The 23,934-nt window shown below is 39.7% G+C and overlaps 1 protein-coding gene across 3 annotated transcripts; it reads left to right on the top strand.

The window, feature by feature from the left end:
- Nucleotides 1-509: 509 nt before the first annotated feature.
- Nucleotides 510-23,884, top strand: MIER3 (MIER family member 3). 3 transcript variants are annotated; one of them, XM_030968522.1, is made up of 13 exons: nt 510-617; nt 1,272-1,296; nt 3,484-3,629; nt 5,479-5,613; nt 7,037-7,157; nt 9,388-9,473; nt 9,662-9,734; nt 11,840-11,991; nt 12,439-12,520; nt 17,225-17,316; nt 19,174-19,301; nt 19,490-19,635; nt 19,716-23,884. In XM_030968522.1, the coding sequence occupies exons 1-13, from the start codon at nt 609-611 to the stop codon at nt 20,171-20,173; spliced, it is 1,653 nt and encodes a 550-aa protein (XP_030824382.1). In that variant the 5' UTR covers nt 510-608; the 3' UTR covers nt 20,174-23,884. The 3 variants fall into 3 exon arrangements, with proteins under 3 accessions (XP_030824382.1, XP_030824381.1, XP_030824383.1); XM_030968521.1 differs by having other exon boundaries at nt 17,222-17,316; nt 19,716-23,883; XM_030968523.1 differs by having other exon boundaries at nt 516-617; nt 1,272-1,972; nt 17,222-17,316.
- The last annotated feature ends 50 nt before the right edge of the window (nt 23,885-23,934 follow it).

The raw sequence follows: 23,934 nt of genomic DNA on the forward strand, positions 1-23,934 counted from the left end.
TCCTGAGGTCCCTGCCAGGTCTGACAATGCCATGATTGTGTAAAAAGGAGTAGATATAACTTGCACGTAATAGACATGGCACGTTTTAGATAAAAATACTGCAAAGTAAATTTTACTCTCTCTGTTTGTCAGGGGAGACAACGCACACGAGAAAGGCTGAGGGCTTTGGAGTTCTGCTTCATGTTCCTGACACTTATGGCGTGGGGGTCAGCGTGACGCCAGCTCTCCTGCACACCAGCACCCGGTACCGAGGTGACACGGGCGGGTCCGCTCCCGGCCCGGGGTGTCGGAGTCACCGGGCCCTAGCGGACCCCGAGCGCTCCGCTCGCTGTCCCCGCAGCCGCCCCGCCACCGGGGCGGGCGCCCTCTCCGGGCGGGGCCGGGCTGGGGCGGGCCGAGCGCCGTCGCCGGCCGGGGCGGCGCCGCCAGAGGAGGGTCCCGGCGGGTCCCCGGCGCTCGCTGCCCCGCCTCCGCCGCCCCGCCCGGCCCGGCCCGGCCCGGTCCCCCCGCGCCCGCACGGACGGTCCGGCGGGCCCGCGGCCGCCATTGGCTCACGGCGCCATCCGGGCACTCGGCGCGGCGCCGCCGCTCGGGCCCATCGTCCCAATATGGCGGAGGTGAGCGGGCAGAGCGGGCCGGGCGCGGGGCTCGCCCGGCGCCCCGCGGGGCCCCGCGCCCGCAGCGCCCCCGCGCCGCCCCGGCACCCCCGGGGAGGAGCCCCCGCGGCTGCTCGGCGGGACCGACGGGGGTGGCGGGGCCGGGGCGGCGGAGCCTGCCCGACCAGGCCGCGGGACGGGCGCGGTGCCGGTGCGCGGCCCGCGGGCGGCGGAGGGGCCGCGGGACGGGCCGGCGGTGTCGCCGCTACGGCGCGGGCCATGGCGAACCGCCCGGAGGGAGGGAGGAGGAGCGAGACCCGGGCTGGGAGCAGGGACGAGGCGGCGGCCGGTCCGGTCCGTGACACGTCCCGCCTGACCGGGGCCGGAGGGAGCGGGATCGCCGGCCGGGCCTGGCGCGGCCCCGGGGGGGGCCTTGTGCCAGAGGAGGAGGGACGGAGAGCGGCAGGCGGGAGCGAGGGAAGGAGGGATGGGCGAGGGCGAGCGGGATGGAGCGGCCAGCAGGGCGGGACGCTGGGGCTGAGGCTGGAGGGGAGCGGGGAAAAGCAGAGTGGCGGGGAAGCGGGGCACCTCCGACGGCTGCGGGGAATGAAGGGCCCTGCCTGCTGCCGGGCCGCAGGGAGCCCGCTCTTATCTCGCTCTTTCCTTTCCCTGCAGGCTTCCTTTGGGAGTTCGAGTCCAGGTTCGTCCTCGCCCACCTTCTGCATCGGCACCCGGCCTGTCGCCCGCACGCCATGCTCTCGTTGCTGCTCCTTCCCAAATTTATCCCCTCGTAGTTTTCCTAAGGCTTCGTGTGCACGCTGTTAACCGCCTGCCAGGTTTTTAAGAGGAGATGTGCGCTACGGAATCCTTCATTTAAGTCCAGTTGCAGTTAGAAATTGGCTCCTCGGAACCAAAAATGAAGTCAGAGTTGTGTAGCACTTTTGAGGCAGCACCTCAGATAGCTTGGAGAGAGACAGCTTCTCTTGTTGCTGATAACTACAGGCTTGTCTAAATTTTTTACTTCTTGGTAATAACAGAAAATGTTTAAAATCATAACAACATAAAAATTACTTACAGTAATTTTTAAGGCTGTAACTAAATGCTGTTAAGGTTCTTTGGACTATGTTATACAACCAAGCATCATTAACATCAGCAGGGCTATTCTCAAGTATTTGGGGAACATACTTGCTTCTATGTAAATGCATTCTGCAGTGTTTGTCATCATCTTTAACTACTATGAAATTTGTTGAGTTTGTATTTTTCAATATAGTTTTGAATATTTTAAATGGGGTATTGAACTTTCAGAACTACAGGAGAAGTGGGACTTTTTAATTTAGAGTCTCTGGAACAGAACTTCCCCTTGAGTTCAATGGAAAGTGAGTTCGAAAAGCAATTTGAATCAATAATTTTGATCACACCCTTGTAAGTGCATGTTAGATTAAGACAGTTGAGACTTTCTTAAAACTTGAGCATGATGTGATGGCCAACAGCAGGAGGATTAAACACATAATGTCATTATTGGAGCTGTAGTAACATCAGCTGTGCTGAAAGTTCTGTGAGACCATAATATGAATAGCACGTGAATTAAAAGCTTTTTTGGCCTGAATGTTTCTTTACACTGTGATATTACAAACTTTGACAGCTTTGTCTTATACAAGCTGAACAAAGTTCAATTACCTACGTGTACAGAATGAATACTCGGCATAAATGATGAAAAGTTGCATTCTTTAGGGTTCAGAAGTGTTGGTATATACAGCTGTCTCAAGGCTCAAAGCAGTGCAAAGAGGAATATTCTGTTATTTTTTGAAGAGGGTTGAAAATCTGTAGTTACTTCTTTGAAAACTTTTGAAGAAGTTCCTTTATAGAAATAATTCTTGATAAACCTTTCTTTGATGCTTGAAAGCTAAAGATTGCAACAGACCACTAGTATATAAGGGGAAGCCAGAAGTGGAAGAGAAATACTAATCTGTCTTTTTCCTCCTACCTGAAAGCCATAAAGAAGTGAACATTAAAGAGCAAAGCAACCCTGTAATTTGGTGATTCTTGACTGTAGAACATTGACTACTGATGCAGAATATTTTCATCTTGAAAATTAGTAGACTCTAATGATAATCTTTCAAATGACAAAGTGCATTTAAAATAATAGTACTTTTTTGATTACTTCTGAGTTTTGTCTTCAGTAATTGAATAGTGTCTGTTGGACCACAGAGATATCACACTGGGTTGTTAATTAATGTGATCCATTTGAAGCATTTTGTTATTTTTAGTGTATTTTTCATAGCATTTCTTGAAATTCTACTGTGTTTATTTTTCTAGATCTGGTGCTACAAATTAATTTTATTAGCAGATCCATTTGTGAGGCTTAAGCAATTGGAAGCGAGTCTCACTTATTTTGCTATTAGTAGGATGTGAATTCTTAACCTAAGTTACCTGTTTGCTAGTGAAAAACTATGCTTGTTACCATATAAATCAGATCAATAAAATCAGAGTCTATAGATGACAGTCTTGCATATCAGCTTCTGATATCTTTTGATGTATGTGCTTTGTATCTTAATGATGATTTCAAGAGTGTTTTGAACAATCTTTTATTCAGTAAAATACTAATTTGGGATGTATTTCCTGAAACTTAGTTTTGCTCGTTTAGGTACTTCTCCCTGCTATTCTGTTTGTAGCAAGAGAGAAAGCTGTCCTTGTTACTTAAAAATATGAAAAGGAAAGGTCATCTAAAGAAGCAGCTGAATTTGTCAAGTAGTTAAAAATTTGTTACTCCACTGAGAGTTCTGATCCTGTTTGTAAGAGAATTAATGCAATTTTTTTTTTGCTGGGATTGAATTTCTTATGTTGGTATGGGGGAAAAAGTTTCTCACATTAAGTTTTTTCTTGATAGTTGGCTCTTTATCATCTGAGGATCATGACTTTGACCCATCTGCTGAAATGTTGGTACACGATTATGATGATGAGCGAACTCTTGAAGAAGAGGAAATGATGGAAGAAAGCAAAAATTTCAGCTCTGAAATTGAAGATTTAGAAAAGGTAAGAGAGACCCTCTTCCTTGTGAATGTACATATTGTAGTTTTCTATACATATTTCATATTTTTCTTTTCATACATATTGTAACATTTTTAGTGAAAAGAATATTCAGCTTGCCTCTCAATTTGTATTATATAGTTCAGTTTCTGCAAAAATGCATTTGCAGTTAGTATAAAAGAAAAGTCAGTTTGGGGTGTAGCAGCGCATTATCACAGAAAAGGCTGAACTTCTTAAAGGTATTGGTGCTCATATTTTCTTTGATTTAGTAGCACATTTGCTTTTGTAGAGAAATCACTGACTTAGGTTTTAGAGGCCTGTTATCTAAGATCACTTGTACATTGAAACTGTACATTTTGCATGCTATTAAAATGACATCTAGCTATGTTTCATTATGTCAGTTAGGTTTTACTTTTCCAATATGCAAACTAACAACCCTGGCTTATGCATAATGGTCACATTAATTTGCTGTGTATGTCTTAGTTTCATCAGTCTAGCATTCAGCAGATGTACAAAATGATCAGTGTGCTCTTTGGCTTTTTCTATTTCATTTTACACTTCTTAATAAGAAGTTTTTTCATATTTACACCTCTTGTTCATCCCTGACAGTGTAGCATGCATTCTACATGCCTGCTGAACACTGAACACCCAGAAATTGATGCTATTTGCCTTACTGTTAGGTAACCCACTTGCACCCCTCAGCATAACTGCAGGTCTTGGTCAGCGTGCTTCTGAAAAAGTGTATTTTTTAGCATGAAATACAAGGCTGTGTTTGTGTAGTCCATGTAAAAACAGATTTTCTATATGTGGAGTTTACAGTGTTTCTACTCCTGATGTTTTTTTCTTGCCTTACTACCTCTAAAATTACATTTTTGCTGATAATGAGCTTGCTGTTATAGTAGTGAAGCAGTTTGCCAGGTCTGATGGTTAAAATGGAGTTTTTACTCCACAAAATTCTCTTCCTGCTTCTGTAACAGAAGAAAGAAGAACTGAGAGACACTCAAACACTTTATTACTTTAAGTCCATATCCTGGAAAGACTTGGACATGAGTTTCTATTTACCCGTTGTGAAAAGTCTTTGCAGGACTAAAACCTTGCCTGGCTAAAGAAAAAACGGAATTTGATCAGTGTATGAGTTCAACAATACATTTTTAGAGGTATAACTTCTAAAGGGATAGATATGTGAAAATATTTTTCGTACTCTGATGTCTTGAACCAGGTAACAAAAAAATCTTCACTGTTTATTGTTTTATTAATTGTATTAGGATGAAAGTATGATGATAGTTATTAGAATCACTTGATCAAAAGCTGTTGGAAAAGACAAGTTAAAAATCAAGCCTTTCGCTTGATTTTTTGCTTTTTCTTGGCTGTCTTTCTCTTGTTACATTCTTAATGGTTGATATAAAATACACTGTGCAGGAGATGAAAGAAAGGGTTTGGAAGTTGCTGTATTGGTTTATTTCAGTGGGGGTTTTCACATGTGCACCTGTAGCTATGTACAAATGAAGTCTTCAAGGTTTTCTGTATTTCTCTTGAATAAATATTGACAAATCATGTTCTACAGTATCACTCAGATAAGAAGCAAATTTTTAATATTTACTCTTTAGTTGCATCCAGTAAAATGTCTTCCCCAACAGCTTGAGAGAACTTCACTATATGCCAAAAGACATGTTTATGAATTATTGTTATCATAGAATCACAATATTTTAAACCTTTAATCATTCCTGCTTTCAGCATAGTTTTTCTTTGTTTGTTTTTTATTTCTGCTCTTCAAAATATGTCTTACTCTCTTAGGCCTGAACTGTTTACAAGTAATTGACAATATGTTGAAGTGTTGTTAATCTTCTTGTATTAGGAAGGAAACATGCCGTTGGAAGATTTACTAGCATTCTATGGCTATGAGCCCACGATTCCAGTTATGCCAGGTTCCAGTGCAAATAGCTCTCCAAGTGAACTTGCAGATGAACTTCCAGATATGACTCTAGATAAAGTAAGTCAGAATAATTTTCACTTGAATTGTTGTTTAAAAGCAGAAATCCAGATGGCTTTAAATTACATGTCATAATCTCTTGATGTTATAAAATACCCATCTTTGGTAATTTCAGTATTTATTGTCACTCTGGGATCTTACCTTTCAAGGATATTGGGCATCTAGTTCTGATAATGGTGCACAGCAACTTTAGTGTCACTATATTAGTACAAAAGAAAACTGAAAATGTCAACAGTTCTTCTGAAACACATGCAAAGAACTTTTAAGTAGCAGTTTCGTTAGTTGTTTCGGTTTTTTTTAGTTAAGAAGTGGGATTTTTAGTTAAGAAGTGGGATTTTTGGATAAAATATGCGATGTCCAGAAATAACTCTTGACTTCCACCACACATCAAGTACCAAAAAATTGTATGAAAATAACTTGGAAATGTACTCTTGAATGCTTTGGAATTTTATTTTCAAATGCAAATCTTTCAGAAAGGTCTCAGCCATGGGGGGTGAGAGACTGTTTTATGTGTAGTGACTATATGTGTTGCATTGCTGATACAAAACCCTGAAACTTCAGTTTTTGTGGTTTGAAAGTTAACTTTAAATTCTGAGATTTTATTCTGATTTTTGGCTGTAAAGCATGTGCAGCTTGTAGTTGAGCTTAGGAAGTATGCAAGTAGTAAGTATATGTCTTTTTTTTTCCTGTGAGTATGATGTAATGGTATACTCCACAGAAAGAAGGATATAATGATGGCTCTGCACATCTGATTCTCATTACGATTCACGATTGTGTTGAGGCTACAAAAATGTAGTCGGCTAGTTGTCTAATACAGTTCTTTCACTTCCAGATCTCTGTTAGAGGAGTTCAAACATATCTGTGAGTGGAGAAAGTGTGCCTTTTCTTTCTTAATATTGTTTCTTTAACCTACAAAAGCATCAGATTTTTTTTGGTGTTTTGTTACCTAGAAGTATCCTCTTGGCAAAAGTCTACAAAAAATTGGGCTGGGGATTTTTTTTGGTTGGTTGGTTTTTTCCCAGAGTTTAGGAGGCAGTATAGGCTTCTAAAGCTTCAGTATATCTGTGATGCAAAGAATGACAGAATGCTAAGTACGTGAGGTAGTTTACATTGGTGTTTCTTACTGGGAGAAGTTGGAGGAACATCTGAGATTGATCCTTGCAGAAGTTAATTCTTGTGCATTTGTTTTAATAGAAGACAGAGGGGAACCACTATGTTTGATTCTTAAATGAAAGGTTATATTCTTAGAGTTAGTAGGAGCAAACCAGCTTTTTCTTTAAAGGAGTAGGGTCTGCTACATTTTCTTATGGGAAGGTAATTCATTTTAATTAATGAGGCTTATAATTGGCTGAATCTAAGTGCTCACGAGTCTGTATTTTATAGTCACTCTGAGGTTTCATTTTTTTTTATTTTAATGATACAGGAGGAAATTGCTAAAGACCTCTTGTCGGGTGATGATGAAGAAACACAGTCCTCTGCTGATGACTTGACACCATCAGTTACTTCACATGAGGCTACTGACTTCTTTCCTCGGCCCCTAAGATGTAGGAAACCTAATTTTATAATAGTACTCAAAAAATTGTAGCATTATATGTAGCTTCATACCTTAAAATACCAAAATTGAGGAGTACTACTCACTGACCAGGAGTTGAAAACCAGTGATTTGCAGGATCTTGTACATGAACATTGCCTTTGGTTGGCATTACTGAGTACCTAAAACACATTTGGTTCTCAAATCACAAGTAAAATTCATTTCTCTATAAATACAGTGACTGTACAGTCAGTAGTTAATACAGTATTGAGGAACACCCTTCATGATTTTCCATATGTTATTGAATTATATGAGCATGTAACCCATTCTTTTAAATTAGTGTTTCTGTACTAAAATTTTTGCTGCTGCTTTTAAGCCAGTGACTCCCCCGTGCAGCCTGTGGATGTGAACTGGGACGCAGTGTCTTTGTGATTATTTCCCTTCACACACTAAGCACTTTTCCATAGGACTTCATGGGGTGAACCAAAGTAGCTTTATATGGGATGGGGCCTGTAAACCCATGACCACCAGAATTTCACTATCCATGGAGCTGTGATGGGAAAGAACCAGTGGTTCAGTTATCCAACCTGGATGAGATATTCCTCATTGCCTGTTGCATCTCATTTGTTCACTGGTGTCCTAGAGTTAAGAACAGTGTGGAGGACTTATATCACAGTTCTAATTTGGCAAATATCTTAAGGTATTCCATGGGGGACTTCATTTTTGTAGAGGAGGGGGGAATAAAGGGATTGTGCTGCCTCAGTCACCAGCAATCATAGCCCTTTGCATGCTGCTGTCTGATAAATGCAGGACATTTGTATTGAAAGGGAGATACAAAAACCTTTAAAATTGTAATGCCCCTTTTTCAGTTAAACAAACTCCAAAACATGCTGGCACTTGGGAACTGTTAATGAAGATGACATTTTAAGTGCAGCAGCCTCATAGACAAACGTGTTTAGCCCCTCATCTGTACTGAGGATTAAGAAACAGTCATCTTTGTTCTTTGCTGTCATGGTTTTCTTTCAGAATGTTACTTTATTAGAACATTAAGCTAGACATTTTAAGATCAAGTATCCACCATTTCAGGGAAGGAGATGTTAGTTCTCTGTGCTGTTGGCAGTTCCATCTTTTTTCTGATCTCTGTCCATTTCCCAGATTCTAAGATAACATTAAGTTTTAAGATACACATTATCTAATACATAATGCAGACTGTTTCCTTAAGTTTACATCAATCGAGCAAAATAATTGCCTGATTGTCCAAGCATATTGTTCCATTCATTCAGGTTAGCCCCTTGCTTGCTACTCATAAAACCAAAAAGTGATAGACTGGTGATTTTAGTAATTACTATGGAAGAAGACCATCAGTCCATGCTGTCTTGGATATTGTCTCTGATGTTCATGATGTTTTAGTTGTGATGAAGCTAAAATTTCAGCCCAATTTATGAATATGTTTTTTCTGAAGTTGGAGAATACAAAATAGGTGTAATTGTGTCACAACTGTAGATTCCCTTCTGCTGGGGATTATACAACTATAAAAATAGAACTGCTTCAGAACCCAGTGCCACAGCGTTCCAGATTCTAAAATACGAGTTATTCTATAGAGTAATGTATTTCAATTGTTTGGAGGGCTCTGCTGTATTTCTTCCTAAGGGAAGGGAAAAAAACCAGGATAGAAGAGGAATAAGGAGTCTTTTGCTCTCTTCTACCTACTCCATTTTGAATGTCTCTCCTGTATCTTCATTCTGTGCTAAGGCAGCCTGGTTTAAAGGAATGTTGTGAATGCCCATTAAAACTTCTGTTGAAAGGTTTTAGTAGGTAATAAAGGCATGCCTTCAGCTTTATTCTCTTTGTGATTAACCTGAGGCTATGTCATAGCGCTGGAAGTTTTCTGCTTTTTCTCTATGTATAAGCTTTTATTGAGAAAATCAACCAAAAGAAAAATCTTGTTTCCTTTTGGCAGTTGGAAATATAGTAGATTGTGTCATTAGCAATGATGATAAATGTTTCAGTTCTGCAGTATACAAATACCAGATAGTTCCAAATACAAATACCAAATATACAAACACAGGTAGTTCTGACTTCATTCTAGTTTGGTTTTGGTAAAAATCTGGATCAACAGACACACAATAAGTGTCTCCCTGAGTTAAAGCAGGTGCTCCTTTCAAAAGTAAATGATATTTTGTAGTTTTATGCTTGAACATAAAATTCTTCATAGCTAAAAGCAAACTTCTTTGTTTCTGAAGCAAACACCACCTGTGATGGAGATAAGGAATCTGATGGTGAAGATGTAGAGGCAGACAGTGGTAATTCATCTGAAGATTTGAGAAAGGTAATAATTATATTTTTTAAAGTTAGAACTTTGCTGTTAAAAAAATCTAGTAAGATTTTTAGTGTGTATCTAAAATTGTACCTTCATTCAGGAATTCTATGTCACATGCAGGTTAATGACATTATTTATACTTGTATACGCAAAATATTGTTGATCACTTTTTCTCTTCATTTTTATTACATTTTCAGGAAATAATGGTTGGTTCAGAGTACCAGGCTGAAATTCCAGCTTACCTTGGCAGATGCAGTGATGATGAAAAGGGTATGTTCTTCTAATTGTTTTACTTCTTATTTTATCTTTGTACATAGCTCTTGATGGAAGAATGTTATTTAAATTTGTAGGGTCAGTTCAATTACCTAGCTGAAGTCTCAGAGACCATTAAAAAAAGGTACTAGAAAATGGAAGTAGCACAACTGTATACTTACACCTCAGAAGTGTGACTCTCCAACTTAGAGAGGACATTCTTATGTCAAAACTAGAGGCTTAATTCTGAAGTGTCTGGTAATACCAAGTGTCAGCTGACTGTAGGAGTTAGGAGTTACTTTTGTTGGAGAATCATAGCTGGTCCATGAGCATGTAACTTAGTTTACACTGAAGTGATTCAAAACAGTCTCTTTCCTTGCTTGTGTTTTTTTTTGGCAGGTAAAATCATGTGAGTTACGAAATTGGTATGGAAAACAAAGCAATAAGCTATTATAAATTTCCTTGTATAGGCCCTGCTATACTGTGTCTTAAATATTAGGTGTTCTAAGTATGATGTTACTCCAGTGCAAATTTAGGTTAAAAACTGCAGTTGTGCTAGAGTGGAAAAAAAGATCCTTATTTGATAGAGTTTTGTTTCTTTAGAAACATAGCACATATATCTGTGAAATTAAAAAGGCAAATAATGCGAAAATTTTTGCTCATGGGTGGAACAGCTGTGAAATTAAGAAACAGGTAGGGTGATGTAATAATAAATGAAGGGCATTCTGTGGTTTTTTTCTGTAAATTTTTGATATTCTGTAAGGTTCTTGAACATTTAAGGGGGATATTATTTGAGTGAATTATATTGAATCTTTTCAACAGTGCCACTTGCTCTTTTGAGGAATAATCCTTTGCAATAGAGAAGAAGAATGTTTGGTAGGGATGGAGCTGGAAGTGTTAGGAAGTGAGTATCTTCGTGTAGATTAAGATCTAGGAAAGCCTCCAATTTTTTAAGATTCAAGTGTGGTGCTAGTGGGTTGCGAAAAATGGAGGAGTAAGGATTGGATTTATGTGGGTAGTTCTTTTACTATTTCCACATCTTGAATTATCCTTAGCCAAGAACTAAGGAAGTTCTTAGAACCAGAAGATGACAAAGGAGGGGTCAGTCTGACGGTTTTCTCTGTAATGAGCTGGTAGTGGAGAGAACCAGTGAAAGTGTTGTCTGATAGCATGACCAAGAGCAAAGGGGCAGCTGCCAGATCAGAGAGCTCAAGGAGCATCTTTTGAGGTTATAGTAATGGACTCCAGCAAAAAGCGCTGTGTTGTCCTGGTTGATAAAGACAACTGAAGAGGAGTATCACCAGCACTCTGGAAGGTTGGGCTTGGTAGTAGGGCTGGAGGGTTAAATGAAGAACTAGTGATGGCAAATAGGGGCTTATATTTGTGCTGTGTAATCCAGCTACCAGAATTGAGCCAGAAAGCAGTTCTGCACTCCTATAAACTTTACACTTGGAACATGTCTGACTGAAAGCTTTCTGTGTTGTTAAACCATAAAATAACTTTGTATCATTTTTTTCTTCACCTTAGCCTAATGTTGTTTCTTGCAGTTTTAGGAGAGCTTTGAGCATCTCCATCTTTTCTGCTGTAACAGCCATTAGGATTCTATGTTTGAATTAAATAACTCAAATTCTGTATTGCCAAGAGAGTACATAAAACATGATGTGCAATGCTAATCACCTCTATTGATCAGAGTAAAGGATTTATAGTTTAATCTAGAATTGAAACATATGCACAGACTAACAAAGTTTCGGGTCAGCTCCTGTGTGTTGTATCATCCTTGAAATAAGCTATTTGAGAATCGCAAATGTCATTTCAATGTACTGTGGAGGACTGTACATCCTAATCACTTAAAGCATCCAGCATACCAAGTTCTTAACAGCATTCAATTGCTACTGAATGAAAAAACAAATCACCGCATTGCCGTATAGGTTGCCATTTTGTTATGTAATTTTTGGCAAATTTTAGTTGAAAATTACTAATTAGCTAAAGTGATCTGCAGTTTAAAAGTGATATGGTCATGCTTGATTTGATTGCTTCTGTGTTCCTGTTCTTTGTGAAATAGCTTTTAATGTTACAGCCTTAAAAATGTTATACATGGCATGAATGGATTTCTATTTTATCAGCTTATGAAAATGAAGACCATTTACTTTGGAAACCTGATGTGATCTCAGAAAGTAAAGTTAAAGAATACCTTTTTGAAACCTCCTTAAGAACAGGAAATGAAAAAATGATTGGCAGGATTCCTGAAGGACTACATACACGGGACAATGAACAAGTAGGTTTTATATCCTGTTCCATTTGTGACACAGAGCTCTGTAATTAACTTGCGGTCTCCTTCTCCGCTTTGTACTATAAAGGCACTGCTACTCAGTGTTGGATATTATGAAGCCAGGATCTTACTTAAAATTTTTAAGCACATGCTTAAAAATCTTAAGTATTTGAATGTTACCAGCCTTGTGAGCTGTGATGTTTCTGATTGTCATACTGTTGACAAATTCAGCCTTTTTAATAATTGCATATAGTGTTTTATATTTTTTTAGTTAAATCTTGCCTCAGCTTTTGGGTGATTTTGGTTTTGGCTCTTATTTTTAAATTTTCATTATATGTAAAGATAAATCCTTTATTTTTTTACACTAGATAAGTTCACTGGAAGACTAGTTTTGGAGTCTAGATTGGATATTAGAAAACTTAGACTTTTTCTAAAGACTTTTTTATTTTATAGGCACTGTATGAACTTCTTAAAAGCAGCCATAATGTTAAAGAAGCAATTGAGAGATACTGCTCAAATGGAAAGGCATCTCAGGGTAAGGAATACCTGTTTTTTTCAGAAAAGTGTGGTTTAAAAAAAAAGAAAAAAGTTGTGTGGAAAATCCTTGAGTAGGAATAACATTATCAAGTGCATCCCTGTCATGATGATTTTAGCACTAATTAGGTATAATCTCACAGTTGGCCAGTTGAAAATTCTGCTACAGAAGTTTGCCATTTGTAGAAAGGCTGAGGATTTGCTTTTGATCTTCCCTTCTTTCTTCCACGGCTGTTGTAACAATGAAACAGATTGAGGAGAAGGGTGGGGAGAGATGCGATTCTGCTGCTATAAAGCAGTTCTCACCTACTATTAATTTAGTATCTCTTTGAGATAGTGATTGATTGCAGTCTGATGACATTTGTACCAAAATCAGAATGTAGGTTGGTACATAAATAAGCCCCCACTCTCTGCTAACATTTGTGCTATGCCAGCCCTGAACAGGCTTTATTGTATAGTTCCATTTGGCATGGAAAGCTTTCCTTGAGTCTGCATTGGAAAATGGGCTTCCATCTTGTTTGTCCTTATTATTTATTAATCCCTTAGATGAAAACCAGAGTCTGTCATTTAACAAAGATGGGGTTTTGTCCTTTATTTTTGCATGTGTATTGTGGGAAGTGGAAAGGGTTATGAGCTCTGCAGTAAGTTGATATTCTGGCAGATAGCCCTCAGATCCAGAGGGAAGCTGAGTGTGTGCAGTGTAGGTGCTGTGAGACACAGGTGTCTGAGTGGTTGAACGCCGGCTGGCAACTGAAGTACCACACAGCTGCTCACTCACTTCTGCCCCACCACTGCCGTTCCAGGTGGAGATGAGAATTAGAGGAAAAAAGTAAAACTTCAGGGTTGAGCTACAAATAGTTTAATAATGGAAACAAAAAAAGAATACAGTAAGAATACTAGTGATACTGGTGACAGTAGTAACTGTAATGAAAGGAAGAGAGAGAGGAATAAAACCCCAGGGAGGCAGTGATGCACAGTGACACAGGTGCTCAGCACCTGCTGACTGATGTCCAGCCCATCCCCCAGCAGCTCCTGCCCCTCCCAGCCAGCTCCCCCCAGCTCACATCCTGGCCATGCTGGTCTGTGTATGGAACATCCCTTTGGCCAGGTCGGGTCAGCTCTCCTGGCCATGCTCCCCCAGCCTCTGGGGCACCTGAGCAATGCAGAGCACAGGACACTGAAGTGTCCTTAATTGCACAATTTGGCACCAGCTGAAACATCAGTGTGTTATCAATATTGTTTTCATATGGGATCCAAAACACAGCACTTTACCAGCTACTAGAAAGAAAATTATCTCAGCCAAAATCAGGACACTAAGGTCAGGCTGAAGGGGGCAATAAGGACTATAAGAAGAATGCTTTAAAAAGTCATGTACAAGAAGAGATTGTGTAGCCCTTAAAGTGTCAGCTGTAGGGCTGTATCCTAAGTCCAATACCTCTCTGGAATTTAGGTTCCTGTTTCAGGATTGAAAAATACCTCTGTTCTTCTGTGTGTGAAGGCTGACCTAGAATAGAGGCTAGATGGAGTTAAAGAACAGAGTAGAGATTTGTTAAAAGGCCTAATGGGTACACGTTGGGCAGTACAAGAGCCCAGCCAGGGCTACACACAAGATGAACCCAAAATGGTCACAAAATGTGCAACCAGAGATGAGGTCTGTCACTTTTATAAGTTCTGATTCATTTGCATATTGGAGTTAATTGTCCAGTTATAGCTTTAGGTTATGAATTTCCATCCTTCTTGTTTTTCTCTCTCATTCTGCCATTGTTTATGCTCTTGTGCCTAGATTTGGATTGGTTGTCCTTGGTGCCAAGGCAGGAAAGGAATTGTTTTGTCTGCCTACTCTGTGAAGAGAGCTCACCATCCCTTGATATGAAGCTCAGAACTGCACACTAAAGCAGCACAGCATCTGAAACATATAAAACCTGAGGCATCAGCTTAGAGGACAAAATTCCATCCTAAGGACTAGCAGTCCTTACCCATACCCCATCCCCAGTTCAAATGGAATTGTCATACCTTCCTTAAAATTGTAAGGGACAGATGGAGGAGTAAGGCCTAGTAGATGAGGGAGAGGCTGTGGATGTTGCCTACCTGGATTTCAGTAAAGCCTTTGACACCATTTTCCTCAGCATTCTCCTGCAGAAGCTGTCAGCCCATGGCTTGGACAGGGGCACTCTTCGCTGGGGTAGAGCTGTCTGGATGGCTGAGCCCAGAGAATGGTGGTAAATGGAATTACACTCTGCTGGTGTGTTCCCCACAACTCAGTACTGGGGGCATTTCTGTTTAGTATCTGTGTCAGTGATCTGGATCAAGTGCACTCTCTGTCCATTAGCAGGCAAAACCAGTTTGGGTGGAAGTGTTGATCTGCTGGAGGGCGGGAAGGCTCTGCAGAGGGATCTGGGCAGGCTGGATCATGGGCTGAGGCCGATTGTGAGAGGTTCAGCAAGGCCCAGTGCCAGGTCCTGCCCTTGGGTCACAACAGCCCCAGGCAGCTCCACAGGCTGGGGCAGAGTGGCTGGGAAGGACCTGGGGGTGCTGGTGACAGCAGCTGAACATGAGCCAGGCTGTGCCCAGGTGGCCAAGAAGGCCAATGGCATCCTGGCCTGGATCAGCAATGGTGTGGCCAGCAGGGCCAGGGCAGGGATTGTCCCCCTGTGCTGGACACTGCTGAGGCCACACCTCCAGTGCTGTGTCCAGCTCTGGGCCCTCACTGCAGGAAAGGCACTGAGGGGCTGCAGAGAGTCCAGAGAAGGGCAATGGAGCTGGGGCAGGGTCTGGAGCACAAGTGCTGTGAGGAGCAGCTGAGGGAGCTGGGGGTGTTTATCCTGGAGAAAAGGAGGCTCAGGGGTGACCTCATCACTCTCTACCACTGCCTGAAAGGAGGCTGTGGCCAGGTGGGGATTGGCCTCTTCTCCCTAGAAACCAGTGACAGGATGAGAGGAAGTGGCCTCAAGCTGCCCCAGGGGAAGTTTATATTGGATATGGCGAAGAACTTCATGGACAGGCTTGTTAAACATTGAATTGGATTTTCCAGAAAGATGATGGAATCACCATCCCTGGGGGTGTTGAAGAAACAACTGGATATAAGACATTTAGTGCTGTGGTCTAGTTGATATGGTGGTGTTTGATCAAAGGGTGAGCTTCATGATCTTGGAGGTCTATTTCCAACCTTAATGATTCTGTGATTCTGTAATGTTGTCAGTGTCTGTCTCTTCAAGTAGCCTTTATACTGTGATCTGCTGTACCCACTGAAGTTCACTACTGTTTTCAGTATGGAAATCAAAAATACACCACTCCAAGGCGAGTTTCTTAGCAGTGAGACTTTCCATGGGGATGTTTTCTCCTCTTCAAAAGCTGAGAACTCTGTAGTAAGGAATGCAAAATTAATGGGGCCCAGAAAGAAAAAAAACAACTGTGCAGTAGAGTGATTATTGCTTTTTATCTGGAAGCAAAAAGGTCTAATTTTCAGTGTCTGCTTCCAGAGATACTTGGAAATGTGTAAATGCATTTTGCCCCACTGGCTTTAAATTTTAGTTGAGTGGAAACTTTTTGAATCACCATTATGAATGTGAGAGATGTGAAAAATCCCTCCTTACTTATACATATACCCAAAGCTACAATCAAGATAGGAAATTAACAAGAATCTTGAATGATTTTTGTTGTTGTTTGTCAAACCAAAATCCAGTTTTAGAAAATGTGGGCTTAATTATTAAAAAAAAAGAGGAGAAAAGAAATTTGCAGTTTCTCCTTAAGAGACCTGACAGGGTTAGAAGTGACCCCCTGTGGCTCTTTAGGACCAGGTGGTTATTTGGGGTTTTTTTCTGGATTCCCTGATGTCCCTTATTTTTCAAAAGCCTGGATCATGTTAACTATAGTCCCAGCCAGTTGGTGCTGTATGGCTTCCTGACCTGGGCTTAGTGCTGAGGCACGGCTCCATGGTGCATTATGCCTTTTCCAAGTGTGGAAAAACTACCTCAGCGGGGGTTTATGATATCAGGCAAGGTGTTGTATGTTTTGGGCAGTCTGTCTCGTGCTGGATCCATCTGGCTGTCAGTGTCAGGTTGGAATTGCCCTCCTGATGGCAGTTCATCCCACCCTGTGTCTCAGCTGTGATTTACAGTGCCATGCACTGCAGCTGGCATCCAGGCTGGTACTTGGCTCCTGGGTAAGACATGGCCTAGACTGCTGAGTGCCTGGGAGGGTATGGGCCTAGCACTGCTCTGTGGTTTGCACAGCAGGGCTGAGCTCTGTCAGGCCTTCTTGGCTGTGGTGCTCACTCAGAATAGGGCCATCCATCAAAACAGGATTTTCCTTTGCTCTTTTTTCCAACAACCACTGTTCCTTGTATCCTGTGTAACAAGAAATACTGAGAAAAATTATCACACTTACCATCTCAGTGATGTTTTTCAATCACTATTTTTTGATGACAAAGGTATTAAGAACAATAAACCTTTGAAATATCCTTTGCCTTCAAGTATGAAAGATTTCTGAAATCAAACACTTCTAGATCATTCTTTGTAAAGAAGAACATGAAATTTCAGGTAGGATAGTTTGTCAGTAGGGGAAATAAAATGATCTAAATAACTGAATTACTTTCTTTTTAGAATGCATTTGAATATTCATCCATTAGGAATAAAATTTTTATTCTTCGTAAAAGATTAATGAGTGAAATCAAGTTTCTCATGCTACTTTTATAATTATCTAGAAGAGATGACAGCATGGACAGAAGAAGAATGCAGAAGCTTTGAAAATGCACTTCTGATGTATGGAAAAGACTTCCATCTCATACAGAAAAACAAGGTAAGTATTTTACAGTTAAATAGACGAGTTGGTAAATTGTATGATACTATATGAAGGCAATCCGTTTGTCAGAAGCCATACAAAAGAGGGAAATAAGAACAATATTAAAATAAGTTCGGCATTTTTGAACTATTTTTCCTTTCTTTTTACTTGTATTTCCAAATGTCATTTGAAATACTAGGCATTGTGAGATGAGTTAATATATTGTCTCTGAAATCAACTTAAGTTGACATTACTTCTATTCATGTGTGTGCATTACAATTCAGATTAAATTAATGCCTTTCCTAGAAGTGAACAGTATTTCTTTGCCATGGGTATAGGAGGGGAGAATGCATCTTTGCCTAATTTATTCTATCACCCAGAAGGTGCAAGTTTACAGAATCAGGCTGAGTTCTGTGTTTTCATAAGGTATAGTCATCCATAACACTCTCTTTTCTGAGCAAAAAATGAGTTCTAATGTTGGTCTGGGTTGCTTCTGATTGACTTCTCTGTGCCTGAAGAATAGGCCTTTTTGTTATTTTTATCAAAAAGCAATAATTGACAATATCAATCTTTCCAAATGTCTTGTATACCTCCTTTATGCTTTTGATACTATATTAAAGGGTTTCTTTCTTTTGGAGTCTTTACTGTATTTCAGGTGAACGTTATAGGGTTGTGGTTGCTGTTCAGCAACTATCTGCTGGTCTTAGCCAGTACCTGGTTTGACCCATCCTAAATAATTTGGATAGTTCAGATTTTAAATGGACTTTAACAATAAGCATTAACGCATCAGAGATTAAAAATGTATTTTTCAACACGGAACCAAACATGTGTGTTGATGTGTCTGTCACTATGGTCCAGAATTTGTCTAAGAAATCTGATGGGGTTTTTTTGCCAGGCAAAAGGCAAGAAAGTTTAGGGAAAGTTCTGGGATCCAGCATAAGGTGATGTCAGTTGTGCACAGGAAGTATCAGCTAGACAAGATTTAGTGTGTGGAGGAGTTTAACAAGATGTGTTTCCTTATCACTGCAGTGCGCAGCTTTGTTAACTGGGACTTCATGCATTAGCATATGGACATCTGCTAATTTCCTCCCCTTCCTGGTATGTCTATGCCTAGACTAGCATAGACATACCAGGAAGGTATGTCTTGGGTTTACTACTGCCCCCAAGGCATTTTGGATTCGCCACTGATCTTTCTGTATATGTGGAGCACTCAAATATATTTTACTGCCTGACTGTATTGGATAGCGTTGTATATTGGATAGAGTTGTAAAACCGGAACTGTGGATAATGTGATGATGATGTAAAATGTTTCTGCATAAAAAGGTACATAAAGGTAGAAGTAATGACTTTTTCTCCCAAGAATCTGATTTCACATAGTTACCTCCATTTTGGGGAAAGAGACAAACAACGAGAGAGAATGAGTCTTTTCAGTCCTTACTACCTTCTCAACAAGAGTACACTTTTATTTTGTTTAAGCATTTACTACTCTGGTTTGACAGCTCAGTTGCCAAAGCCTCCACAGTTCTGGACTTTACTCAAAGAAATACATATCCAGAGTCTTTGGTACTTCACTCCTCTTAGATCATTCATTTGCTCAGCTTTTTCCCTCACAAGAAAGGGTATATCTTACAGTTTAAAAAATGCTTATGTCTAAGTACTTCAGATGTAGATAGAGCTTCAACCTAGATTAAGAAAAAAAAATCCAATAATGCATTGAGTAGAACAAATGTAATACTTGAAACTATAGGTCTATTTGAAGTCTGCAAAGATTTGTTCCAGAACAATAAAAACAAACAATATTGCAGGAGTGGGAATTGGGAAGATGACAAAACTTAAACCTTTGCATTAATCTTGTCAATTCTTGTTGCCCTTTAGGTAAGAACCAGAACAGTTGCTGAGTGTGTGGCTTTCTACTACATGTGGAAGAAGTCGGAACGTTATGATTACTTTGCTCAGCAGACACGATTTGGAAAGAAGAAATATAACCATCATCCAGGAGTTACGTAAGTAAAATGTTCTTGGAATGTGTTTCTGTTGCAAATCTATGTAATACAGAAGACTTCCCCCCACCCCACTTCTGTCATTGCAGTGTAAAGCTTCAGGGGCTATGGCAACTGAAGTTAAATCTATCATCATTTATAGGTCTTGTTTTCTAGTTACATAATAAATTATGGATGCAATATTCTTTTAGGGACTACATGGATCGTTTGGTAGATGAAGCAGAATCCCTTGGAGGAGCAGTGCATTCTTCAGCCTTAACATCTAATAGTCGAACAGAAACCATTCCTGACCAACAGCTAAGCATTCTGAACTCTATCACTGCCAATGAGTTGACAGGTAAATCAAGAAAAAAAAAATCTATGTTGGAACTACGCAAACAGCTATTTCATTTGCATTTGTGTTCATCTGTTTTCCAGCACTGACAAACAGTGTAGCTACGGTCTGCCACACTTCAGATGTGAACTGCCTGGATGATGCTTTTCCTCCCATGGACAGCTTACCCCGAGCGCCAGTGAATCATGTGCCTGTTGGAACAGAAGAATTGCTTAACTTGCCTAGCAATGGTGAAAGTGATTGTTTTAATTTATTTGAGACTGGCTTTTATCACTCAGAGCTAAACCAAATGAACATGTGCAGTGAGGAGGCAGAAAGACCTGCGAAGAGATTGAAAATGGGGATTTCTGTCCCAGAGTCTTTCATGAATGATGTCTCTGTAAATAACCTTGGTGTGGACTTTGAGAACCACACACACCACATTACCAGTGCCAAAATGGCTGTTTCAGTGGCTGACTTCAGCAGTTTATCTGCAAATGAGACAAATGGTTTTATCAATACCCACTCTCTCCACCAACATGCTGCCCTTCATTCAGAATGACTGTGGAAAACTAAACAGACAGTGGGTACTTTATGCAGTAGTAGTAAACTTGATGGGAGCTATCAGGTTTGCTTAGTCTTTCACTGGAAGTTTGAACTTTATGACATCAGTGATGTCTTTGTATGTATAGAACTATATCTTGATTTATCAAGAGTAATTTCTTTTTTCAGTCCATAAATGTGGAAATGTCATAGGATGTGTGGCAGAGTTTGGGACTAAGAGAACTCTGTGATGCAGCTTTAAGCTCTGCTTCAGTTTTTTTTCCTAAAGCCTGTAGACGGAGGTCACCGTTTCAAAACCAGCACAGAAGTTCTGAACAGATTGGAGTGGCTTTTTTATTAAGTTACTTTTTGCCGTAATGGATGCAGTGGAATAACAATGTTTACAGGTACCGATCCTGATCCCTGCTCAATGTAGCATTTTTTTCCCCCCCTTATAAAGGCAGGGATGGGTTTGTTTATTTTAAACTGCACAAACATACAAGGATGTTTTTTAAATGGAACCTTCTCTCATGTGATACTAAACTAGAGCACTTCAGTTTACAAAGCAGCAAATTCATGTTGGTGGAAGCTAGCACAAGGGGACTTAAGATGAGTAAAGTGAAGATCTACACTTGAATGCTGTTGCAAAATTAAAGGTCATGGCTACCTTACAGAGAAGTAATCATGCTGCCATAGACGTCTGTGTACTTTAAACTTACTGGCTCAAACAGATGAGTTTTAGGCTATATTGTATTTGGAAGGTGTTTGTCCACAACTTTGGAGAGTAATGCAATCGTGTACCTTAACTTTCCTAAGGCAGCTGATGTATAACGCTACAGTCTGCACAGCTTAGGATTTACCACTAAACAATCTACATTTGGAAGACATCTTAAGTTGTTTGGAGCACTGCAGTTCTAAGTGTTAATAGTTTTGAGGGACTATCTAGTTTATATAGTAATAGTAGAACCTTGAAGTACATGCTTGAAAGTTTTTATTGACCGTGGATTGCATTTATTTGTTTTGGCAAGTCATTGGCTTCAAAATGGCACTTCACTTCTGTGGTCAAATAGGAAAGGATGAGTATAAATGCATCCCATAAAAGCAACTATTTAACTTCATTTAATAGTGACATTAACATTTTTTTATTTTGAACCTTGAGTGCAATTTAGCCATCCAGGATGTTTGTCTTGCAAATGTTTGTTCCAATTGCTGCAGGAACCAAGCATAGTATTGGCTTGTAACATGTTGTAGCATACAACTTACAGGGTGTTCTAATGAAAGCCTGAACCTCCCTTCAGTAGATTGCTCCTGTCCCTCCATACTTTCTCTTTGCACTGTTTGTATTACAAGTTTAATTGCCACTATTTTGTTTTCATTATTCAAGCAATTAAGTTTGCGTTGTTGATATTTTCAATAGTTGCTTCAAGGTTGTGCTGAGTAATTAGAAGGTAGTGACTTTAATATTTGAAAGGGAAGAGGGTATTTATTACGCATACTGTGAACTGCATTGATATCCCAAATTTCAGATGCAGCATATGGAGTTTTCTTTACAGCATTGTAATGAAGATTGCTTTGAAGTGTTTATGCAATAGCACATTTATCATATTAAAAACAAATTAGTTTAGCACAGTGGACAAAAGTAGATATGATTTTGTAATCAGTTCTTAACTTAAACATCTGAAATACATAACTTTAGTAAGTACACAGTAAATAATGGGTAGCCTTGGCCCTGTGTTGTACTCTTGACATTTTTAGCCAAGTTCTCAGCTTCTTACTGCTGTGTTTTGTGCTGAACTTTGTACCTTGTTTCCTTTGTTTATGAATCAGCCCATTTTAAGTAATTTTGTAGAATTCTGGCCGTAATTTCCCATTGTTATACATTCAAGTTTATCTATGGGTTTACAGTGAGTGGCTGGTCTATATAAAAATCATACAAGGATAACTGAATGCTTATACCAGTTGCACTTAAGTGAACTTGCCCATTTTCATTAGTTGATGCAGTAATATACTCAGTTTATCTATGCATTGCTGGGCTCTTAAAGTAGGCAGAGACTTGTCTAAGGTTTGGGTTGTCAGCAAGTTGAATGGACACTTTAGTTATTTAATAAAGACTTTGACCAAAATTCAGAAAATGATATGAGAGAAAAATGATTTCCAGGTAGTCTAATATAAATGCTGATCTTATTTAGCCTGTTGGCTAGCTAGCTGGTATCGTTTACTTTTAATTCCTTGTTAAAATGAGGCAATAATTTGCAAGATTTCGTAAATATGTAAATTCTTCATATCTTTTTAGATATCTCTTTCAATATTTTCTGACTGCTTCTGTGTATAGTAACATTTTTGTGCATGCTTGATGTGACATCCATAAATTTGTACCACTATGACTTTATCCATGTAAAATAGCTATTTATTGAACTTTACTTTTAAAAGCTGGACTTACTTTTTTTCTCTCGTTTTAAACATTTAAATGGAGAACTTGTTACTGTTTATTAAAAGAATTGTGTTTTGAAAGTCAGCATGGAGATAACTGAATTGCAACCATGTGAAGAAATTACAATGCCTTGGCTATTACACAGTGAAGCACAATTCTTGTAACAAACTGTGATGAATTCTTTGTCCTTTGCCACGTGTTTTCTTCATACAAACAAACCAAAAAATCCATAATGGGCAATTGCAGTGTTGGTTAGATGTATTCTTTTTATGTACAGGGAATCTGAAGAGGGTAGCAGATTCATGTAGAAGTGTAACTGGTGCTGTGATTATAGCAATACCACAGTTGGTCACACGTCATCTTCCCATGCTAGGTTCTTAAGTGTTTAGTCTTCCTCTTGTAATGGTCAAACTGCTGAATTTACTTGAAGGATGTACAATACTGTTTGAAGAATATGAAATTGTGTACAATTAGGTCAGTGAATTGTGCAATTGAAACTAAGAGGCAAAAATATAGGAAAACTTCAGTTCAAGTAGGACACAGTGATACTACTTAATTTAACCAAAGTCTCTAATGAGTATTTCAACTTTGAATGTAAACTAATGGATAAACTGACCAACAGGGACGCTATTTGCCCAGCATTACAAGCACATCATCTACAGACAGGGAAACGAAATACAGTAATTTGTAAGATAATGACAAGGTTACTATTTTTATTATTCCTATTTTTCATTGAAAGAAGGAGGAAGATGCTATCAATTGTACAATAAAGTAGGAATGGTTATAGTCTTCCTAATAAAACAGAGATTCCAGTTATTCTCAGTTCAAAGTAACTACCCTGTGCATAACAACAAATCAAGTGACAATCGGAACATGTTTTAGTATCAGATGTTCAAGAGGAAGTCGCTGTTGTTGCATTGGTTTTAATATTTGTACATAAACACTGATTTTTTTGAGCATTATTTTGTATTTGTTGTACTTTAATACCTGGTGTACAGTTCCAGAAATAAATGTCTGGAAACCTTTCTTTATTTGTAAAGCTCTTCATGCATCTACACTGTGTTTGCTACTTCATTTCCAGAGATATTTAGCAATAACTCTGAATGCACTTTTAAGAACTCTGCACATGCTACCATCTATGTAGAGGTACACCGAGGAGTGAAAAATGCAGCACGCAGTGATGCAGGTAGCTAATGAGTAATGGTTTCCCTCAGACATTTAAAACATTATGGCTAAAGTATAGCAAATATCAGATGGGACTTAATTGTAGCTTCAAGGTAACACATTGCAGCAGTGTCACCCAGAGCTCAGACTATACCTGAGCTGTATGGAACATGTACCTGTTTTCT

This window comes from Camarhynchus parvulus, chromosome Z, assembly GCF_901933205.1.
Source record: "Camarhynchus parvulus chromosome Z, STF_HiC, whole genome shotgun sequence".
Lineage (NCBI taxonomy): Eukaryota > Metazoa > Chordata > Aves > Passeriformes > Thraupidae > Camarhynchus > Camarhynchus parvulus.

Excerpts from the sequence above, each read along its gene's own strand:
- MIER3 (XM_030968521.1), top strand. Across the intron at positions 7,158-9,387 it reads CTTTCCTCGGCCCCTAAGAT|CAAACACCACCTGTGATGGA; the intron begins GTAGGAAACCTA and ends TTGTTTCTGAAG. Across the intron at positions 19,636-19,715 it reads CACTGCCAATGAGTTGACAG|CACTGACAAACAGTGTAGCT; the intron begins GTAAATCAAGAA and ends TCTGTTTTCCAG.